General features: G+C 30.4%; 1 protein-coding gene and 1 long non-coding RNA gene across 6 annotated transcripts in view; one reads left to right on the top strand and one right to left on the bottom strand.

Annotated features, from left to right (window-relative positions):
* The window catches only part of LOC115875917 (potassium voltage-gated channel subfamily H member 6), a 318,511-nt gene that overhangs the window by 191,584 nt on the left and 103,539 nt on the right, over positions 1-23,388 (top strand). For all 5 annotated transcript variants that reach the window (XM_030891499.1, XM_030891500.1, XM_030891497.1 and 2 more), the window contains exon 9: positions 21,626-21,869. In XM_030891499.1, the coding sequence (XP_030747359.1) occupies positions 21,626-21,869 (244 nt within the window). The remainder of the gene's footprint in view (positions 1-21,625; positions 21,870-23,388) is intronic.
* Positions 5,868-6,682, bottom strand: LOC115875932. The gene is made up of 3 exons (XR_004049072.1): positions 6,582-6,682; positions 6,423-6,530; positions 5,868-6,370 (listed from the first exon to the last, which is right to left on the bottom strand). It is a non-coding gene; the product is annotated as an uncharacterized LOC115875932 (long non-coding RNA).

Below are 23,388 nucleotides of genomic sequence, written 5' to 3'. Positions count from 1 at the left end.
TAGATTCTCTGTCAACGTCAATTTAAGAATCTAGTATCACCAAATCGATAAAAGTATGTTATGTTTGTATTTTGTCTCTCTCATGAAAATGGAACCATAAATTTATAACCCTTTTATTTGATTTGACTTGAATGAGGCGAACTACTCTGAATTATTTATTTCCACTGGTCATTTTGATTATTGATTATGTCGAAGAGAATGTATTTTCTTTCTATGCTACCTGTTTTCTGTTTAGTATTCTTTTTCTGATGTACATACAAGGTACGATAGAGTTAATAAAGTCCAATAAGTTTTTTCGGGAATTATGAAAAGAAGGTTCACATTTTAAAGTTTATACAGGTTGTTTTAAAAAGTATGGCAGATATAACGTGTTTTTTAGTGCAATACACTATTTTTTATTTCATTTTTAGATTCTGCGTAGAATTTTCTAATAGTAGATCTAAATTGAATTGATGAAGAAAAATATAGCTAGTAGATTAAACTTACAAGAAAGAAACACCAGAAAAGGTCTAGTGGTTCTCAAAATTTAAGCAAAAAATCATTTTTTTAATTTTCAAAATAAAATAACCCGGTTATTTTGGATTTATTTGAAAACCGGTAAAGGGAAACTATGTTTCTTTCATCGAGATCTACCAACCCTAAAAATATTTTAACTTATTTAAGACTCAGTCTGTATATGTAAATACAGGGTAAGTTTTAAACAAGTGCAAATATTTTGAGGTGTGGTATATTTTGACCCCAGGAACACCTCTATGAGTTGTTTTTGCGCAAAAAAGATGTTAAAAATTGTCCATTTTCTTAAAAAAAATTCCCATAAAACTTCTTAGAACTGCCTGTCAAAGAATATACCTAGCTAGAAAAAGAATGGACTCTGCCATACTGAAAAATGGTCCTACAGAAGTGGCGCTATCTATTGAGTAGGGCTTGTTTTAAATGGATCGAAGCGCGGGCTTTTTAAATGAGCGTATTTATTGAATTTTACTCTAAAATAATTAAATTTAATTATTAAATCTTATTTTTTACACAAATTCAACAATACTAATAACAAGTATCGTTGTGATGAGTAAAAAATAAGATTTAACAGTATAATTTATACAATTATTAAATAAAATTAAAGCCAAACATGTGAAATATTATTTATTATTTAAAGTTCTTATTTATAAGTCAAATATTTAAACATCGTTTATTATAATAAAACAAGACCAACGTAAGCCCAAAGTTTTGTATATGGAGTATATATAAATAGGTACTTAAATGATAGCAGAAAATAAAAGACTTACATTATATTTTTAGAGCCACAAACAAAAGGAATTGTCTAATTAAAACACATATAACAAATTATAGTTTGAAAAACGTTTTGATAATCACTTATTTGATAATATTATGATCGGCGCTATGACAACGACAATATTTTTTGAGAATTTGACAATAATATGACAATGGACGTTGGAAACTATGGAAACTACAAAAAAATTATGATTTAACGCCATCTGGCAATAACTAGTAGCAACTTCTTAACCTAAAAATTAATTGCACTACCACCTAGTGGCTAGGGCTGGAACTATTTTATTTGAGATTTCCATGGAAACAGTGGAACCGCTTTTGCTATTTCACTTTCCCGCCCCTGCTGCCTGTCCTCCGCAAATTTTTCCATGGTTACGGTACTAAAAGGTATGCAAATACTCTAGGTCATATATACTTACGTGGATAAATCAACGCCATAAGTTTAGCACTTGTTTAGCATTAAAAAATATGTCTCCAACATCACAACATGCCATTTTCAAACCTTCTTTATCGCACTTATGAAACGTTCAATAGGTTTGCCTTTCTCGAGGACTTTTCTTACTAAACCAAATCCCCAGGCGCATTAAAAGTTGCACGTATTTCGAAAATAATCACAATTTTATACGTTGTAGAAAGAACAAATTATACATTGTTATGGAAACTAAGTTTTCATTGGCATCATATTGTCATAATCTTGTCATAAATATATGTCATAATCTTATTTCCATTGTGTAACGACGCTTGTTTTTTGCGTTTTTTATTTTAAAAATTGTATTAATTACTCCTTTATCGACTGCTTTTATATGCCAAAAATGCAAGTGTGTTCAGTGAGAAGGTAATTTTAAGTGTGTGCAACTATATTTCTATTTTTTATCGTTGGACTTTCTAAATACTCGTACAAATGATTAAAAAGTGTTTAGTAGGTGAAAGTTCTAATATGAAGGTCCCCGAATTATCTTTTCATAGGCAAGTAAAGTATTCAGTTGTTCTTTTATTCATATTAAGCCACATGCATACTTTCTGGGTAGATTTTCTAAGAATATTGATATTCGTACGGAGTGGCGAAATCTATTTTTTATATAATTTAATTTTTGTGACTGTAAACATTCAATTTATTGTTGAAATATATGTATTTTACAAATGAAGTTTTTAAAATTATTGTTCGAATTTGGCAATTGCACGATAGGTCCTCGACAAGGATAGATAGAGTAGAAGCACCGCGTCTGCAACAAAAAAAGAAGATAAATGGAAGTCACTTATTCGTCTCTTTTATATTATCCTCTGGAGATAAATCCCATAAACAATTTCCATTTTAATAGTATTAATACCTATCCAAATTAAACATTTATTACAACACATTTTATTATAAAATACATAAAAACAAAGTAATCATGAGTATCTTAAAAGCGCTTAGTCCTTTCAACTGAAACTGTTCCAGAGTCGAAATTATGGCTCTATTAACCCTAACTCCTTTTGATACTCTCAAAATGAAGAGAGTCAATTTTCAAACGGGCCATAGTATCTAATGGTAGAGATGCTTTCCATTGTTACCTCTAATACCAAGAAATTTGATTTTTTGTTACTTTTGTAAATTAGAAAAAGCAGCGATCGACTTCGTATCTAGATATTTGTAATGCTTCACTTAAAATAAAAAAGTACTGTTTGTGTTTGTACTGAAATATGGAGAAATAAGATCTGTCTTAAGCTTAAGGAACTTTTTCTATAGAATATATTCATATTTCTAATGAAAAAAGTCTTTTACTAAAAATATATAAATAAATGTGGCAGCTTGATAATTTTTACAGCAGAGCTACCAGCTAAATCCCCGGCGGGAAATTTAAATTCTAATTAGTCAGCCCGGTGCCGAATATGTCCATGGTTGCCAACAATGAATTTAAAAATCGTGCCGTCTATTATGTAACTAAAAGTTTAATTGATCTCAAACTTTGAATAAGAAAACTGAAGGAGCATAATGCTATCCATGTATTCATGCATGGTGGGCGGAAAAAGGGTGGGGATCCTTGACAGTTCTGTTTGACGATTCATTTGACACATTTGAATTTGATTTGAAATTTTGTGGATTTGTCAGTCTTTACGGAGCTTATTTTATGTTATTTATTATTTATTCTACTACTGATAGTTGTATAAAGGTAGTAAATCTAGATGGAAATTGTGGCAGAACTTAAATTAACAGTGACACTATCGCGATTTATCGAAAAAGACTCTAAAATAGTTGGTTGTGTAGCGTGCGGTAGAACTCGGCAAAAATCGAGTGAAATAATGGAACAACTTTTCACTAGTAAGTGACTATATAATATACATACGTGTAGTAAACCGATCATTTATGAAATTCACTTAAATTAACTAATTATATGTTTTTTCTTGCATTTTTGTTTTTATTTACTACTTGTCAAAGATTATATGTCAAAGAATATAGATACGTCAAATTGACTTACCTGCTTCAGTAGCGTATCGGATGTTTGTGTTAATAAATAATTATTAAAACTTATCTATTTTTATTATAATAATATGTTTTTATAACAATTTTAATAACTACCAACATTTATTCAGAACGTAAAATAAAAAAAAAATTGAGTCTACCCCACGTCTACCCTACATCACAGTTTTACATTTTTTAAATGAAATTAGAACGGCACTGATAAATCGGAATTTAAGTCAGCCATATTTGAGTCCCATCGCGGTGTACCTAAGATTTTTGATATGCTACTTCCTTAGTCTTCTTATTCAAAGATCTCAAATAGATAATTTGCAAATATGCAGGGTGGTCCGAACTGTATTCTGGAAACTTTGGCAGCATATTCTGCAGATAAAAATAAGTAAAAAAGTTCGTATAAATAAATGTATGTCCTAAAATGCTTAGTTTCGGAGATACAGGATGTAGAAATTTTATTTATATTTCGATCTTTTCTAAATAATTTATTAAGTAACGTCAATATTTGGATGAAAATTGGTGTTTAGGAGTTTTTTGACATGAGAAATTTGATTTTGATGTCAATATGACTACTATTTGTAGTGGGCGCCACCTACATGTGTTTCAACTGCTTTGAAGAGTAACAATTTTTTTTCCTTCCTTGTATAAAACTACAGAATAAAAAAATATACATTTCCCTTACGTTTTAGGTAAAAAATGTCTCTTGGTAAAAATCACTACGAGCAACCGTTCTCCTTTTTTACCCCGAGACCTTTTTTACGTAAAAAACGTCGTAATTTTATAGTTTTTTACTCAGTAGTTTTATACAGAAGAAAAGTTATTACTCTTCAAACCAGTTAAAGAATATGTAGGTGGCGCACTCTACAAGTAGGAGTTAAAGTCCCTAGATATATAAAGTACCGCAATTGGTTTGTTCAATGCTATTGGCGCCAAAATGGCGGATTTTTGGGGTATTTCTGGAAAAACTGTAGTGGTAGGACTGTTTAAATGTCACATTTGTCTGAATTTGTCATGTCAAATGTTGAGAAGCTGTCAATTTCAGGATAAAAATATTTATCCACATAATTTAAAATAATTATAAAGCCACTAAAATGCTACAAATTTTTAGTTAATAATGTATAGGCGTCGATATCTTTAGTGAAGAAATGTGTATTACACGAAAAGGCCGCCATTTGATGTGTTTTCTAACATCGTCGATATTCAATACACGTTAGGTAGTGGATTGAATTTATTTATGCTCCAGTGAATATTTTTAACAATCTTATTTGTAGTATAACCTACTGGTACATAAAACTTCATTATAGAACAAGACAAGACCACAATAGATCTGAGAAGGTCGCAGTGGGTCAGGCCGAAATCAACCTCTAGAAATCTAATCTAGAACAAGACAAAGACCTTACTTGCAAACTACCATACATATCTTTTAAAAAGGATGCTAAGTGTAAGTGAAATCTCTACGTAATCATTCCCTAAAATGTTTAGTGTAGTTTAGTTTTCAACATTTTGCAGCAAGAAGTTTAGATAAATCTACAATATATTATCATCAGACCAAACGAAGGATAATTATTTAAAAGAATAAGTTATGTTATGATACATATATAGATTTGGATGACATCGCTTCAGGTGGTTTTACCAGTCAGGACTAACAGGGATATTAATCAAAACAATGAAAAAAAGCTCAAATAAATTTGATCCTAATAACAAGAATGTTGTTTATGCATATGCTAACTATATAGTTATTTTCATGGACTTAAATAGATTAGTTTTTATGTATTTATTGATAGTAATTAATATTTTTTGGTTCATATTGTAATTACTAATAGAAAGTAAACAATATAATGTAAGCATGTAAAGTTATATTTAAAAATTTGGTCTTATACTGTCAGTTATAAATAAAAGTGTGTGATTTAAATTTGATTTTTATACATGACATAAAATTGTTAAGATTCATTTGAAGTTTTACATATTGTCGAGGTAAAATTATTCCTACTTAATTTATGTATAACAATAATTACAGTTATTTCAATGTTAAATTTATAGCAGTATAACTTTTTTATTATAATGATACTTAAACATTATGACACTTGTTGTTTTAAAAATATAACATTAAATTGCAGAGTAAAATATATTTTAATTGTATTATGTGGTATTAACTTGCTTTTATTCAACTAATAATAAATTTGTTGTATAAAAATCACTCCATAACATACAAACCTTAATTATACAGCATACATAAAGAGCTCCTATGCATTTCAAGCTTCTTTCTAAGTTATTTTTAAATTAAGTGCACAATTACATACCTAAAATGCCGAAACTACCTGAAGTAATACTAATTGAAACAATCTTTCTATCAATATATTAATATATTTCAAAAATAGCAGGTATGTATCATATCAATTTAATTATTACATTTATTTGTTTCAACCATGGTTCAAAATTTTCTCGTATAAAAGCCGGCCTTCAAATATAAGTTTGTAGCTTATTCATAGTTCCAAAGGCTTTCGTTAAATCATGCTTATTTGACAAAACTAACTACAGCATAACTGGTATAATAGGGAAAGTTTACTTATGGTATAGGTATCCCGTTCTCATCAACAAACAAAGTTTTTACAATTGTTTCAACTGAATTAAGTACTAAAATTCTAAATGTTATTCCACCTTTATTTCTTCTTACCTATTAACTTACTTCTGTTAGCGTACTTTGCGCTAAAAGGTAACATAAAATAAATGCTAATACAAATGAAACACACTTGTACGGAAACCATTCGTTTATAACCTCTTAACATATATAGGCCTAAAAAATTAAATTTATGAAATTGAATATTAATATACCACCTGATATTACATTAAAATGAAGGTAAACTGTAGATAATAAACGTAATTCTATTACAATTAATAAATATTTTATTTTACGGCTTGCCTGTCAATGTTGGTCGGCCATATTGGCGCCGGACCGACCACAGAACACACTAAAGGGACCGACCAGCTGCTTAAAAAGCCGAAACAGCGAAATGTTGGCCTCCTTTTTAAATGTGCCGCTAGTTTTGGCGCCAATATGGCGGTAATTGCGGTACTTTATATATCTAGGGACTTTAGTAGGAGTGATATTGACATCAAAATCAAATTTCTCATGTCAAAAAATCCCCCTTCCCAGACGAATTTTCATGCAAATATTAACGTTACTTCATATATAATTTGGAAAAAATCGAAATAAAAATGAAACTTCTTCACCCTGTACCTCCAAAACTAAGCATTTAAGAACATACATTTATACGAACTGTTTTACTTGTTTTTATCTGTAGAATATGCTGCCGAAGTTTCCGGAGTACAGTTCGGACCACCCTGTATATGTTGTTTTTAAAGACGTATATTTTTTACCCAAAAATTTACTTGTTTGAATTTTTCAAGTGTCTAAAATAAATCAATGAACGTATCCCATTTTTGAAGAATTAAGGCATATCCAAATGCAACATATCATATCAAACCAAGTTTGTAATATCGTTCAAACATATGAAACCAACACCATCTAAAAAGATTAACACAGAAAAATTAAATTTTAATTAGTAAAATTTCAATTGAACCTACCAGTCAGTCGGAATTATACCTCCATTCACCGTTAAACCGTTTAATGCTCCTCAAACGGAGCCAGTCATTTTCCAAATGGACGACGAACATTTAACAGTGGACATCCCTCTAATCCTGACAACCAATAGCGAAAAATGTCGCACGCCGAAAAAACGTAAAAGGAGTAGCGCTTCGTCGCGCCGTCAAAGTCGATCGAGTGACAGTCGCGGCACGTCAGATGGACGACGTACTACCGGATCTATGGCCAGTCCCACCGAAGACTCCAACCGAATAAGCACGAATCCTACCGATCCGTCCAAAAGAAACACGGTTGGTGGAAGTTTAAAGTATGAGATTGGTCGAGAGCGATCTTCCATCGTCGGGTTTCCGGTTAAATGGAGTTCCGTACGGATTAAAGGTACTGGATTCGAAGACAGTACCATCGTTAAATTGGAACCTTGCAATGGGATGCCTACCGGCGTTGAGTACGATAAGTTAAAGAGTCCGACGGGAACGGGACATATGAAAAACAACATTGGAAACGTAAGTACTACAAGTAACATTTAATATTTTAAAATGTTTATTTATTTTAGCTTTACGCAATTGCAAGATATCGAAATGTCAATAGATATCTCTAGAAATTCAGAACTACAAAAAATAAATATTTAATATTTTTTTTATAACAGAAAAAATACAGATTATGAAATTGACTGACCAATCCATAAATAAAGGAAATACATTTAGCTTGGAATGTCCGTTTTTTAAAATTTTGGGTCGTGAAATTGTTTTGGGTCGCAACCGTTGTACGCGATCTGGCGCTACTATAGCGGTTGCTAAGAACAACCGCAAACAAAAACAGAAATAATTTTCTCTTATCCATATCTCTTGTCAGGATCTTCACCAATTATAAAATTTTTCAAAATCTAAACCGCTCTCATTGAAAAAATTCCGAAAATTTTTTAAAGCGTCCATTTTCAAAATCATTGTTGCTATCTTGTTAGTTTAAGTTTTATTTACTCAAACCCGTGATAATTGTGAAAAAGTGGCATTAAAACCTTAAAAAGCTGTGCTGTGAACTGCAAAAACCTTCGTGGATCGTGGCATAACGTCGGTTTCCAATATTTTGCAACACACTGTATTTTATACATAAAATGAAAAGAAAATAACAATAAATTTGAATAAACAATATTTGGCGATATAATTCCGGAAATTGAGGAAGAGAATTAAACTCTCTTCATTTTTATTTCGAAATAACAAACCTCTAAAACCTACGGGGACAAAGTTAGAGAGCGCCTAAGTCGCTCAAACGCAGTTTTTTGCATTTTTCCGGGTGATATCATTTTTTTACTGTCGCAAAGGTTTTAAAATTAAAGAGCATAAAAAACCTACCAAATTGATATGTAATTTTTTAAGCCAATTTCGCGGGCTGCTGTGCGAGTATTTGAGGACGCAGCTCTCGCTCAGCCTACTGTCGTGTCCCTCCCTCTGGTCCGCATTCCAGCACTAACTAGTCGATCAGCTGACGTCTTTCGGCAATGTAGATGCGAGGGTTTTGATGTAGTAAGCCAAAAAATAGAATCTAAAAATTTTTGTGAATTTCTCAAAAACGCTACCTTCAGCGCACCTAAAAAATCTCAAAAATATCAGAGAATGTTATAACGATTCTCATTTCGAGTGAACATCGTAATACGCGAAGCTAACTTGCAGTACCCTATCGACCGTCATTGATTTCAAGAAAAGTTTCATACACATTGTGGGAATGAATGTAAAATATCTCGTAATCAGTAAAACGTAAAAAAGTTACACATCAATTTGATAGGTTTTTTTATACTCTTTACTTTTAAAAACTCACAGTAAAAAATGGTTTCACCCGGCAAAACGCAAAAAACTGCGTTTGAGTTACTTTGGCACCCTCTAACTTTGTCCCCGTAGATTTTAAAAGTTTCTTATGAAAATGTAGAGAATTTAATTATCTTCATTTTTTGTTCCATAACATTTTCTGTGGGATCTACGGTTCAGCCAGAAAATTAAATCCAAATTTCTTTTTAAGTTTCTTAAAAACGGTGGGGTGGGGGGATACGAATTTTCGAATTTAAGTATTTCCAGTGGACCACTTACAACAACTGGCAAAGTATGAGAGCGGGGATAATTTGAGAGGAGTCTATACCTTTTTTGATGCCAGATTGACTGTACTACCTTTGGAATTTGGAAATTGTTATGCCTGTACTTTGTAAACAGATTTTCGTGGCAGTCACTAGCAAAAATGCACTTACATGGTGAGACTAAAATGCCAGTGCGGGCGTACCAGTGAGACTGGCGTCAGCATGGCGTCAGCTACTGGTTGCGTGTAAATCACCTTTAATATAATGAATGTTTTTTTGTTTTAATAAAATTTAATGTTTTCACCTCGGTAGACACTATGAAACTTAAATTTGAGTTTAATATTTGTTAAAAAGAGAATGTGCAAATTATATATTGCTAAGTTATGTAAATTGAAATAAAAAATATACTAATAGTAAAAAATATGTTAATTCTTATAAAAAAATTAAACTAATTAGTATAAAAATATTTTATCAATAACTTCAATATTATTTATATTATAAAAATATTTTTATCAAATGTAGTCTTACTCTCATTTGAAAACAAGTAGCTAAGATGAAAAAAGAACCTTAGTTTTTCTCTGGTTACTGCTGCAAAATATACGGTAAAAATATTTATCTAACTCATCTGTTTAGAAATTCCTTATTAAAGCAAAGAATTGTTTAATTTTTTTATTGATTCATAATTTTACTAAAGGTTTTTTAACTGTAGTTATTTAAAGTTTTTCCCTACAAGTCGTTCAAACCTAGCACAAAATTATTGAATTTCTTAAAGCTCTCAGCGCCGTACTGATGTCAAAGACGTGACCGTAATCAGATTTGTTAGACAGATGGGGTCACAGACAGATAGATTTAAACCAATAAAAAATGTTTTACTGGGTATCTTGGTAGTTCCAATGCGAAACCATTTCAATACAAAATAACTAGTTTAATAAAACAAAATAACTAGTTTAATAAAATAACTAGTTTTGACCCTTAGGTGTTAATTTTTATTATATCAAAACTAACTGACCCGGCAAACATTGTTTTGCCTTATAATTATTTTTTATGTGTAACATGGGTTGAAAATTATTGAGTTACTAATATCGCTAATAAAAAATAGGGGTTGATGGTAGAAGGGTGAAAATTTAGGGTTTTGTTATGATATTACCACCTTTAGTATAAAGCGGCAACACTGTAATGCTGAAAATAATTTAGATAAAAATCGAAATTTTCAGAAAAATTCTATAACCGGTTCCCTATAAACGTCTAACGTGCAATGGCCGTGAATCACCCTGTATATAAAATTCACTAAATAAAGTCGATTTATGTATCACACAACCTTCAATAGGTATGTTATTTTTAATAGAAAAGTTCCTGGCATAATTTAATTTGTATAATATTTTATTTCAAAATTTGATAATAAATTGATCTTCCATAAAAACCTGCTATTTGTATATTGCGAAATTATGTAATAAATTTCACTCTCTCGACATATAACAAATCATCAGATTAATACTTCCTAATTTAATTAATTTAAAATATTTTAATAATAGTTTTAATATTACTCATTATACATAAAAAAATCGTCGATATAGCTAATTTTTGTCTGATGATATTTAGTACCTGTACTATGTTTCTATCTTTTGTTATTTTTTTTATTTTATGTTTGTAACTGTCTTTAAAAGTTTAGCGTCCTTGTTTTTCCTATTTTGTGTATTATTTTTTTATACAGTATGTCCCCGGATTGTCTTTACAAGAGGAACAACTTTTTTATTATTGATATTTTGAGAAAAATGCATTCTTCATAAAAAATGTTTGCTTCTTATAAAATGGTTAACCCCGTTTATACTTTTCCAAATTTCCATACCGTTTTAGAAAAAATAAAAAAAAACAAAAAGGTATGGTTTTATTTTTATTGAAATCCTAAAAGTTATATCGAAAGAAGCACAAAATGTATTTAGTTTAATGCTACGGAAAGGGTGATAATAGTTATCGGACAATTCGGCCTTTAACAACAAGACATAGACTAATAATAATAATGTCATGTACTAGCAACAAGAAAAAATATGACGTTAATCAAAATTAATAATAACCATCTATCAAAGAACTAAGTCGAAAAATGCCTTTTGATTTTTAGGACTTCAAACTTTGGACTTAAGAAAAAATTCAACCAAATTTTCATGATTTTTGTAATTATCGCTAAAAGGGTATGAAAATTTAGAAAAGTATAAACGAGATTAACCATTTTAGAACAAGCAAAGATTTTTATGAAGAATTTATTTTTCTCAAAATATCAATAATAAAAAAGTGTTTCTTCTTGTAAAGACAATCCGGGAACATACTGTATATTTCTTTTTCTACACAACACTTTTGACATGAGTAAATAAAATAAAATATTAAAATTTACGTTAGAATTTTATTTCTCAAATAAATCATGTTATATCAAACCCAGTTATTACCTTTCGCACGGTTCAACAATGTTAATGACGAGTATCATTAATTTTAAATTTAGTATCCAATTAATAATGTAAGTTATGATAGTTTATTTTGATAAAATATTAGCCGACCCTGGACCGATTAATTTTGTACCTGATTTTCACTTTGTCAACTCGTCAGTTCAACTTAATAGCCAAATTTATCTCACGCTACCTCGGGGTTTTCGGTAACCCAATTAAATTAACTTTATTGTAATTTGCTAATTCACCTAAACCTGTGGTTATTACGAACAATCCTCTACAACTTGTGCAAATCAAATAAATTATACAACTTGCCATAGCCAACGCTGCGCAATTGTCAGAGACGTGACCATGATCAGATTAAACTGAAAATACTGGTTATTATTCCACTGAATCAAACACATTTACAATAATAATTTTTAATTTTGTAAAATGTCTTATCTTTTGTTCCATCCAAAGTTAAATATGCAAATGATTGTGAAGAAAACTGTATCTCTGATTAGTTTAAATAAAGAAACTCCTATAATGAACTTAAAGAAACTTAGAAATATATACAATACTATTTGAATATAGAATTAATAATGACGCAGGCCGCTATCTTGCGATGTGGGACTTAATATCTATTTGATATTTACATATAAAATGACAGCGATCTTCATTTTATAACTATCGCTGACGCCGTTTTTTCGATAATACGGTATTTTATTAATTTATTATCTTCGATCCCATAGAAACTGAAAATCTCTGACTAACCGTGTAGCGTTTTTTTAAAACAATATCACTGCGAACGGCAGCTTTTCGTTGGTAGAGCAGTCGTGGATAAAGTATTTCACTGGAAAGAAACTAATTATCAATAATAACTCGAAATTATAAATATTGGGCACCAGGCATGTACAGAGAAAGAAAACACAGTTGTATATTACTTAAAACTAATGACTATATTTATTCATGATGTTCTTAGATGGTGATGTGATGTCAAAGAAAATGGTGGTAAGAGTCGTACTAAATATCAATGAAAACAACTACGATAAAATACAAGACATGTAAAGTTTAAGAGAATATATGAAATGTAGCATTACTTTAATTAATTTGATATATTCCATATGATGCTAAATCGAAGATGTTGCAACCTGTAGATTCTAGAATCTATGTTTGGTTATTCATCTGTTAAAATAGTGCGATAATAATATCTATAAAAGTAATACCATTACAAGATGTAATGCAATGAAACCTAAGATCTAAATTATATTTAGTATTAATTATTATATTGTAGCGTTTTTTAAACAACTACCACTGCGAACGGCAGCTTTTCATCGGAGAGCAGTCGTGGATAAGGTATTTCACTAGAGAGAAAATTAATCAATAATAATAAACAAAAGATATATAGATATTGGGCGCCAGGCATGTACAGAGAAAGAAAACACAGTTGTATAATACTTAAAACTAATGACTATATTTATTCGTGATGAATTCTGATGGTAAATAGCATTGTACAATTAATATAATTATTATAGTGGTTACTTGTTGAGTAAAACTATATATGTAAATAATATTAAATACGTTCTATGAAAAGACTATAAAGAAAATACAATGCGTGTAACGTTATAGAAAATATAGGAAAAGTAGCATTACTTTATTTAAATTGTTAAATTTATACGGTGTTAAATCAGATGTGTTGCAACCTGTAGATTCTAGAATCTATCTCGTTATTCATCTGTTAGTATAGCGTAATAATAATGTCTATAGAAAGTAATACTATTACAATGCGTGATATTATGAAATCTAAAATCTAAATCACACTTTTACTACTGCATCGACATAAATATCCTTAATAATCTAACCACTAAATATAGTCTGTACGCTATTGTTTAAAATGTACGTTACTGTTTAAGACTGAAAACATTTTAGATGTTAAATGCAAAACTAGAACTTAAATATACACTTAGCTGTTCTTTTATGTAACCCTGCTTCAAACAGTAGCAGCGCGAGGAGGTCTAGCATCTCTGTACTGTCTGTCGGCGATCCAGGCTTAGAAATGGGGGTGAAGCAGCACGGGGCTCAAGCCACATCCACGCTGGGGCACTCTATGTGTAAGACAAATCAATCCTACTGGGGACACTTGTCCATGGGACAGCCGTCCATCAGATAGTGGCACAAGAGAACACTACTAGGACCTTGAAAAATAGTCCATACCTTGGACACTTGTCCGTAAGACAATGTCCGTCCGTAAGACCCTAGGAACATGAAACTCTTGTTTAAAATCAAACACCGTCTAATAAACAAAATGAACCTACCTCGAAATACTTCCGAGGGCTCAATAAATAATAAACAATCTGTCCTTTCTTCCAAATGACATTCTGGAGGACAAAAGCAAAGGGACGCCAACGTGCCAGCCAAATACAAATACAAGTTGGGACATCCGTAACTCTACACAAAAAATATTCAATAATAATATCGAATCTAAAAGGATAATATCTCATCTTTACCTGTTGCTTTGAAATAGCAGCTGATTCAGATTATACAGCAAGATTTAAATAATCACCATTTCTAAAAGCTGGGATAAAACAGAGCGTCAAAACAAATTGAGGTTAAGCACGGAGAGTTGACAGAAGCGATGTTGACAGCGCGCGCCTTCACAGAATAGTAACAGGGTTGTGTCGAACGATCACAGGGTTGGCGACCAGGGAACGTAAAAATTACGCGTCAAATAATCTATCCGGCCTGAGCGAGAGGGAATCCGGTGATGATAGGCCAGACATCATATATTATATATATAAAAAAGACATGTAACGAACTAAAAACGTTACAATATTAAATATTAAATCGACATGAATGTTCTTAACAATCTAACCACTAAACATAGTCTGTACGATATTATTTAAGATGTCCATTATTGTTTAAGACTGTAAATGTTTTAAATGTTAAATGTAAAACTAGAACTCTTAAATCTACACTTAGCTGTTCTTTATGTAATCTTGCTTTAAACAGTAACAGCGTGAGGTGGTCTCGCATCTCTGTACTCAGCCATCCAACACAACCAAAGGGGCCAGAATGAGGACACCATGAATTGATACAGCCGTAACTAACTAGCTTATAGCTGGGAACGAAGCAGCATGGGACTCAAGCTACATCCACGCTGTGGCACTTATATGTAAGAAAAAATCATTCTTACTGGGGACACTCGTCCACAGGACATCCGTACATAAGATAATGTCCGTACATAAGACTGAAACTCTTGTTTAAAACCAAACAAGGTGTAATAAACAAAATAAACCTAGCTTGAAATACTTCCGAGGGCTCAGTAAGTAATAAACAACCTGTCCTTTCTTCCATGTGACATTCTGGAGGACAAAAGAAAAGGGACGCCAACGTGCCAGCAAAATACAAATACAAGTTGGGACATCCGTAACTCTACCCTAAAAATATTCAATAATAATATCGAATCTATAAAAGGTAATAACTCATCTTTACCTGTAGCCTCGAAATAGCAGCTGATTTAGATGATACAGCAAGATTTAAATAATCACCATTTCTAAAAAAACTGGAACTAATGGCATCTGACAGGCCAAACGATCAAACCAAAAGTGCCGTTAAATCACAGAGAGTTGACAGAAGCGATGTTGACAGCGCGCGCCTCCACAGAATAGTGACACGATAGCAGGGTTGGCGACTAGGGAACGTAAAAATTACGCCAAGCGTACCAACAAAATGATCAGGCCTGAACGAGAGGGAATCCGGTGACGATAGGCCAGACATCATATATTATATGTAAAAAAGACATGTAACGAACTAAAAACGCTACAACCGTAATTATTTTGAGAAATCCTCTAACTCTTACCAGTAGATACGTTATTCAACTTGTGCTGAAGTCCTCAACGGTATGTGGATATCAGAGCCGTGACTATAATCATATTTGTTATAGCGGTATAAGATCTCATAAGTTCTAAACTAAGCACATATATTTTTATTAGAACCCTTAATTATAATTTAATTTAATTAGTAGAGGTGGTTTCTTTATTAATTAAGTCAGTTGAGACTAATTGATAGGAATATTAGATAAAATAAAAAGGTGGGATAATAAAAATTATTATAGGATAATTAAAATAAATAGATAAAATAAAAAGGGTGGCAATAAAATGTATGCTGAGTTATGTATATTACATTAAAAATAAAATTATGCTATATTATTCTACGTCACTAATTTTTTTCTTAAAGTATTAAAATATATATTATACAACATAATTATTTTGCTGAAAACCCCTATTTATATACTATTATTATATTGTAGTATTATATTAGTATATTGAGATTTAAATATGCTTAATATTCGTAACCATATTTACTTAATATATAAGGTGAGTTTCCTACGATGTTCTCTATGGGCATCTCGGAAACTACTGGAGATAGAGAGTCGGTTAAATGGGGAAAGAATTGCAGTTTTGTGGGGTTATAAATATGCGCCTTTCAGATTTTTGAAAAAGTTTATGGCTTACTAAATATTTCGAAAAAATAAAATTTTGGCTATTTTAAAAATTGTCCCTAATTCCATTATAATCTATTTTAGACAAAAAGTGTGCAGATAAAAGTTGTAGATAATCACATTCCTAATGAGTTTGAGTTCTCCAATTTTTTCTAAAGCCTGCCATTTTTGACTTATGACATAAACATATGTTTTTTTAATGAAAACCATAGTTGGCCATGACTTCATAAAAAGCGCCATTTTTTAAGCTTTTCAGCGATACGCATTGTTACCTTGCTCAGTTTTAATTTAAAAATAGATACAGTTTTTCTTAAATTACTTAAAATTGGCTTCTCCAAAATTGTTCATATTTGGCATGTTTATTCAGTATAAGCAGCTCTTTAAAAAACCTATGTACGACTTCTCTGTAAAATAAATAGGGGAGCCAATATTTGGACAGATCAAAAATTGCATGAGATTTGTTTCCTATGTTTCCGACAACAATGCACCACCCGGTATACGAATGAATTTAACATAAAACTGGCACCTTTATATCAATAGGTATATAATTTTTTAGCATTGATTAACGCAAATTTTTAGCATTATTAACGCAAATGAAAATTTAATATGTGGTTTTAGTATTTTATATTTACAATAATAATAGTTTCAATTAATTAAATTAATATAAATCAGAAAACAAGAATTTGCAAATATTATGTCAAACAAATATACGTTTAAATAATTATTAAATTTATGTCAAAAGCAAACATACAGAAATGAGCATACTTATATAGAACAACTAATATTATTAAATTGCAAGAGCATAGTTGCGTGATTGCAATGATACGAGCATTCCTATTATATTATCTAGGGATTTAGATCGTTGCTAATAATAATTACTATACCGTAAATATTTTACTCCGTATTTTGCATGATATGTAATCATCCATATCCATCCATATCCATATTATCCATACATATATAAAAGCTCAAAGGTTTTTTTTTGTTACCTCCATCCCGCCGAAACAGCTTCGCCAATCTTGATGATTTTTTTTTTAAATGAAAGGTATATGTATATGTCTAGATTTTTTATGAAGCATTTTTATATCGTTTCATCGCTATTTCTTTATGTAAAACGAGTAAATATTAAAACATACCTGAGGAACCCCTTCACAGAATACCTCCAGAAATAAATTATTTGTCATTGTCAGCGGCGTGTCAATTAGATTATATATTAAGTTTTTAGATATTTTAGGGGTCAGTTCATACCGCTTGCTTTAGATACATAAATATTAGCACAAATGTTTGTTTAAATGGTATTAGTGATTAGTGAATTAGCTACGCAAAGCAATTTTAAGAAATTTATCCCCTTAGAGTGTAAAATTATGTTGAACAATTTGTTGTATGAAAATTCCTTACTATCTGGTCTAGAAGAATGAAATTCTAAAGAAAGAAATAGAAGAGATTTTTGAAATTAATCAACCAAATAGGTAAAGTTAGTCAAAATTTATATAAACCTTCGTGACCTCTAGATTATTCACATAAAAATTTGCACAAAGGATCATATAAAAGACATGAGTTAATTATTTAGACATAGAGAATTTATGAAATTCATACTCATAGGGAATAGAATAGGGAATGAAAGTTTGCTATACGAAAATGCATTACTATAACATCTAGAGGCTTTATTTAGTGACATCAGTAATATGAACTAAATATTTCTTCTTCAAGTCATCCTTCTAGGAATAAAAAATAACATATAAAGAGAGTATTAGTGCTCTGGAAAAAATCAAAAAAATCAGGGGTGTATATAAAGATAAACGACAATTGAAAACTTCAAATATTCAGTTGAAAACTTTATATGTCAAAGCTATTTATTTTAGTAGTACAGTTTATATGGGACCATAGGTGGGGTTCTATCCATAGAGGATAAATAGTCATTTCACTATTTATTATTTTCGAGAGATTTTCTTTTTTCATATTTTGCAAAATTTCGACTTTGGTTCGGGTTCTAAAACACCCTATACATTTTGTTTGAAATAGGTACCTTGGTTTCAATAACTTATAGAATTCTTAAGATTATTTATTTCAGACGTGTCTATTTAAAAGTTTTATTTTTGGTATACAGTGTTTCATAAAGTCATACAGGGGATAACTGTGTCATACAGAATGAGATGGAGATGAAAAAATAAAAAATGGTTTTTAAATTTTGGGATTTTTTTAAATACATAATAATATTTAAAAAGAATAAAAATGCTCTTGAAATTGGCATATTGTCGGCTTTTTATAAATTTTCAGTAAAAATACATTTTTAAATCAAAAATAACAATATCGATTTTTTGAAAGGATATACAGGACAAGTTTTAAATAACTGCAATAATTTTTAGCGGTAGTATATATTTTGACCCCAGAAACACGATTATGAAATTAGCGAATTTTTTTTTTGAAAATTTAGATTTTTTTTTTGTTTTTAGTTAAAAACCATAGTTTCTTGATAGTATTATGGCAACATTAGGTAGTAGATTAAATTTACCAGACAGAAAAACCACGAAAACTTCAGTTTTCAAAACCAGGTTTTCAAGATTTAAGGAAAATTTTTTTGTAATTTTTAAAGTAAAATAACTCGGTTATTTTGGAGTTATTTGAAAAACGCTAAAGAGAAAATATGTTTCTTTTATCAAGATCTACCAGCCCTGAAAATATTTGCACTTATTCAAGATTCGCCCTGTATAATACCCAGAAAATCGACAATAATTGCTAACTTTCATATGAAATACGAATAGCTCTAGAACTCTTAAAAACATAGCTTAAATAGTGCATTTGCAAGGCTCACTAGCTCTATCTATAAAGAAGTAAACAATCATTTAAATCAACGCATGGACGATTCGAGATGTAACGCAAACGTAGTCGCGGGAAAAAGCTAGTAATTAATTAACCTCCTAAAAGCTGGTATCCTTTATTAGCTTTTAATTTTGTTTAAAGCAAGATAACGATATAAAGAGCTATATTAAAGCATGCTGATTTCTTAACAAAGATAATATTATTTTCCAAGGTCTTGAAATATTTGTCAAGCTTTCAGTGATTAATTATTACTCAATTTAGGGTAACGCTTTCTTGGGATTGTGATCAAGATGAAACTCCAAAGTTATTCATAGGCCCAGTTGCAACATTACTTTGACATGCCTATACAGTGTCTCCCCGGATTTTCTTTATAAGAAGAAAAACTTTTTTATTATTCACATTTTGAGAAAAATGCATTCTTTATAAGAATTTTTGCTTGTTCCAAAATGGTAAATTGTGTTTATACATTCCTAAATTTCCATACCGCTTTAGAGAAAATTATAAAAAAAATCTGAAAATATAGTTGAAACTCCTAAAAATCAAAACGCGTTTCTATGGTAATATAATTTCGTTTTCATTCTTTGATAGATTGTTATTGATAGAACTTTAATTAATGGTATGTCTTTTGCTGTTTTAAAATGTTAAAGAAGCACAAAATTTACTTGGTTCAGTGCTGCGGAAAAGGTGATCATAAATATTGCTTCTATTAAGCTTCTTAATCTAAAATAGCAAAAAAATAGCAATGATGTCAATCAAAATTAATACTAACTCATCTCAATAATACTAACATAACTGAAAGAATGAAAACTAAATGACATTACCATAGAAACGCCTTAGGATTTTTAGGACGAAAAAATTCAACCATATTTTCATGTTTTTTTTATTTTCTCTAAAACGGTATGGACATTTGGAAAAGTATAAACGGTATTAACCGTTTTAGAGTCAGCAAATTCTTTTATGAAGAATGCAATATAAATATGACATAAATTAGGATTGACTGACGTATTCGTTTGTTTTTGGCCAGTTCCTGTTTCACCAGGAATGACTACAACTTTTGATAGGTATTTAAATAGCACTCTCGGTATTTTTTTACTTTATCCGATAGAAAATGACATTCTGAATAGAATGACATATCATATGTCAACTTTTGATATTCTCGCTTAATAAAAAATTGTATTTTAAATTTCAATCTAGAGAGCCATGGCTATATTAAAAACACTAATTTTTAATCAAGGGGCGTGGGAAAATAGATTTGATCGTCTAATGTTTTTAGTCTCTTGTCCTGGCCGGTTAAAAGATGCCCAAATCAAGGGTGCCTCATTAGCATATTCGGAAAAAGCATTTTTTTACGAATAATTTGGTACCACATACTTGGTATTTCGAGTCAAATTTTCGTTATGAACCAGCATATTATAATTTCAAATAAACCATATGCAAAAATGTCAAAAGTTGACATATGATATGTCATTCTATTCAGAGTGTCATTTTCTATCGAATAAAGTAGAAAAATGCTGAAGGTACCATTTAAACATCATAAGTTGTAGTCATTTTCGGTGAAACAGGAAGTTACCAAAAACAATAATAATTGTATACGTCAATCAATCCTAATTTATGTTATATACTAACATACTAAATCTCGTTTTTCTATCTGGAAAAATAAAAAAGTTATAGGGGGTGAGCCACTTGTGAGACGCACCCGGTATAAAGAATAAGTCTATTTTCTAAAACTCTATATTCCTAAATTGCTTTTTTATTAGGTTTTCTTATTTAAGATTTTTATTTCAATATTTGTTGCTAAATATGCCATTCAAAATAGCGCAGCATTATAAATATTTTCATAGATTCACGGATGATCTTATACTAAAGACAGGGTGAGACATAAATGTGCAAAATAAAAAATATTTCAGGGTTGGTTTGGTTTTTCAAATAAGTCAAAAATAACCGAGTTATTTTACTTTGAAAATTTAAAATATATTCACTTAAATTTTGATTTCCATTGGGTTTTTCCATCTACTACCTGATGAAATGTAAAAAATACGAAAAAATGTCAGTTTCTTTTTAAAACGGAATATCTCCAAAAAAATTATGCTATTGAGATGAGATTTCTGCTTTCTTAACATATTCCACAGGGTGTTTCAAACTTTCACCGTTTACAACGTAAAACATATCAACGTTTTGTTTTCGCTCGTATAATTGACAGATGGAAATTTTAATATTTAATTTAGAAGGAGATACTAAAAAGTTAAATAGTTTAGCTACAAATTCCTTGAAAAATCATCAAAATTGGCCCACTAGAACACAATATATTATACTTAAAATATATCAAAATTTTAAGGTGCCAGTTTTTCGTGCCGGTGAGATTATAAGAAACATTTTATTGTTATTAAAAAGAAGGTCACAGTTACTTTAATGGAATCTTTCCTTTTTCATTCAAATGAACGTAGACTAGCTATCTTTGTTACCTTCTCATATTTTCCTTTTTTTCTAGGTATTATCATTGGGAGCAGACGTTTTACCTGAATACAAACTGCAGAATCCAAGAATACATCACTACACCATCCTCCATTACTCCCCTTTCAAAGCAGTTTGGGATTGGATAATCTTAATTCTGGTGATGTACACTGCTATATTTACACCATACGTCGCTGCATTTCTACTGGGCGAGCCAGATTTCAACAACAGGAAGTCGAAAAAGTATAGCGAAGATCCGATTGTTATAATTGACTTAATTGGTAAGTCTGTATATTTATATAAAGTTTTATGTTAGTAGTTATACAGGGTGAGTCTTAAATAAGTGCAAATATTTGCAAATATGAGTTTTTTTTCGCAAAAAAAAGGTGTTGAAAATCGTGCATTTTCTTTTAAATTTTCCTGTATATTTTTCGAAAACTTTTTAGAACTGCCTGTTCACCGCAAATTTTTCCAGGGTATAATTTCTTAATCTCTGATATTACCATAGTTACGGCTTTACTCTATGGCTACGGCACTAAAGAGATGCAAATACCGAAAAAATCCGGTGGCTCTCAAAATTTTTCCAAAAAAAATCTTTTTTTTTTAATTTTCAAACTTAAATAACTCGCTTATTTTGGATCTATTTGAAAAATGGCAAAGAGAAAATATGTTTCTTTTAGCGAGATCTACCAGCCCTGAAAATATTTTCACTCATTTAAGACTAACCCTGTATATCGGGGTAGGTAGCTGTTATGTATGGAAACGGTCGATTTTTAGGTCAAATATAGGAGGTGCCGCAAAAAGTTGAATACAAAATTTATATAGGATTTTTAAATATCTATTAGCGAGTAATAAATTTAAGTATACAGGGTCGGTCATAAGTCGTGGCACATAAAAGTTTCATTTTTTAAATAGAAACCCCTGTATATCACTGCATATTTCAATTCTTCCAAACTGCCATATTTCAATAATTCCTTCTAAACAAAAATCGAAATACACACAATGTATCTCAAACCAACCGTTTCCGAGTTATTGACTTTTGAAAATATCACTTAAACAATTTGATTTAATTAATTTCGGTATGTTCAGTTTCATTTAACGATGCCGTTCTGTCGAAACTGTTATACTTAATAATATTTGACATTAGTTCTCAAGTTAGCATTTATAGATGTATAAAATGAGATTATATCAAGTCTGGAAATTACAAAATTTTCATTTAACATTTCAATTCTTCAATTATTTATGTACATTGTATATTACGATTATTGCTTAAAATTGAACGAAGAATTAAAATATACAATAATATACAGGGGGTTTCATTTAAAAAAATAAAGTTTGATGTGCCACAGCTTTATCACCGACCCTGTATACTTAAATTTACTAGTAGCTAATAGGCATTTAAAAACCTATTACAACAGTATCACCAGTTTCGGCAGAATGGATCATTAAATAAAACTGAACATATCGAAATTAATTAAATCAAATTGTTTACGTGATATGTTCAAAAGTCAATAACTCGGAAACAGTTGGTTTGAGGTGCATTGTGTATATTGCTTAGAATTGAAGAAAGAATTGAAATATGCAATAATATACAGGGAGTTTTATTTAAGAAAATGGAACTTTGATGTGCCACGTCTTTATGACCGACCCTGTATACATAAATGTATTACTCGCCAATAGACATTTAAAACCCCTATAATTTATGTATTTAATTATTTGCGGTACCTTGTATATTTTATCTAATAATCGACCGTTTCCATACATAACAACGACCCTGTATATTTAAACACATAGGTGTCT

The sequence above is a fragment of the Sitophilus oryzae genome, unplaced genomic scaffold (assembly GCF_002938485.1).
Source record: "Sitophilus oryzae breed Bouriz unplaced genomic scaffold, Soryzae_2.0 scaffold_1396_pilon_pilon, whole genome shotgun sequence".
Lineage (NCBI taxonomy): Eukaryota > Metazoa > Arthropoda > Insecta > Coleoptera > Curculionidae > Sitophilus > Sitophilus oryzae.
The sequence above is the reverse complement of the archived record's forward strand: the minus strand, read 5'-3'. Positions and strand labels throughout refer to the sequence as shown.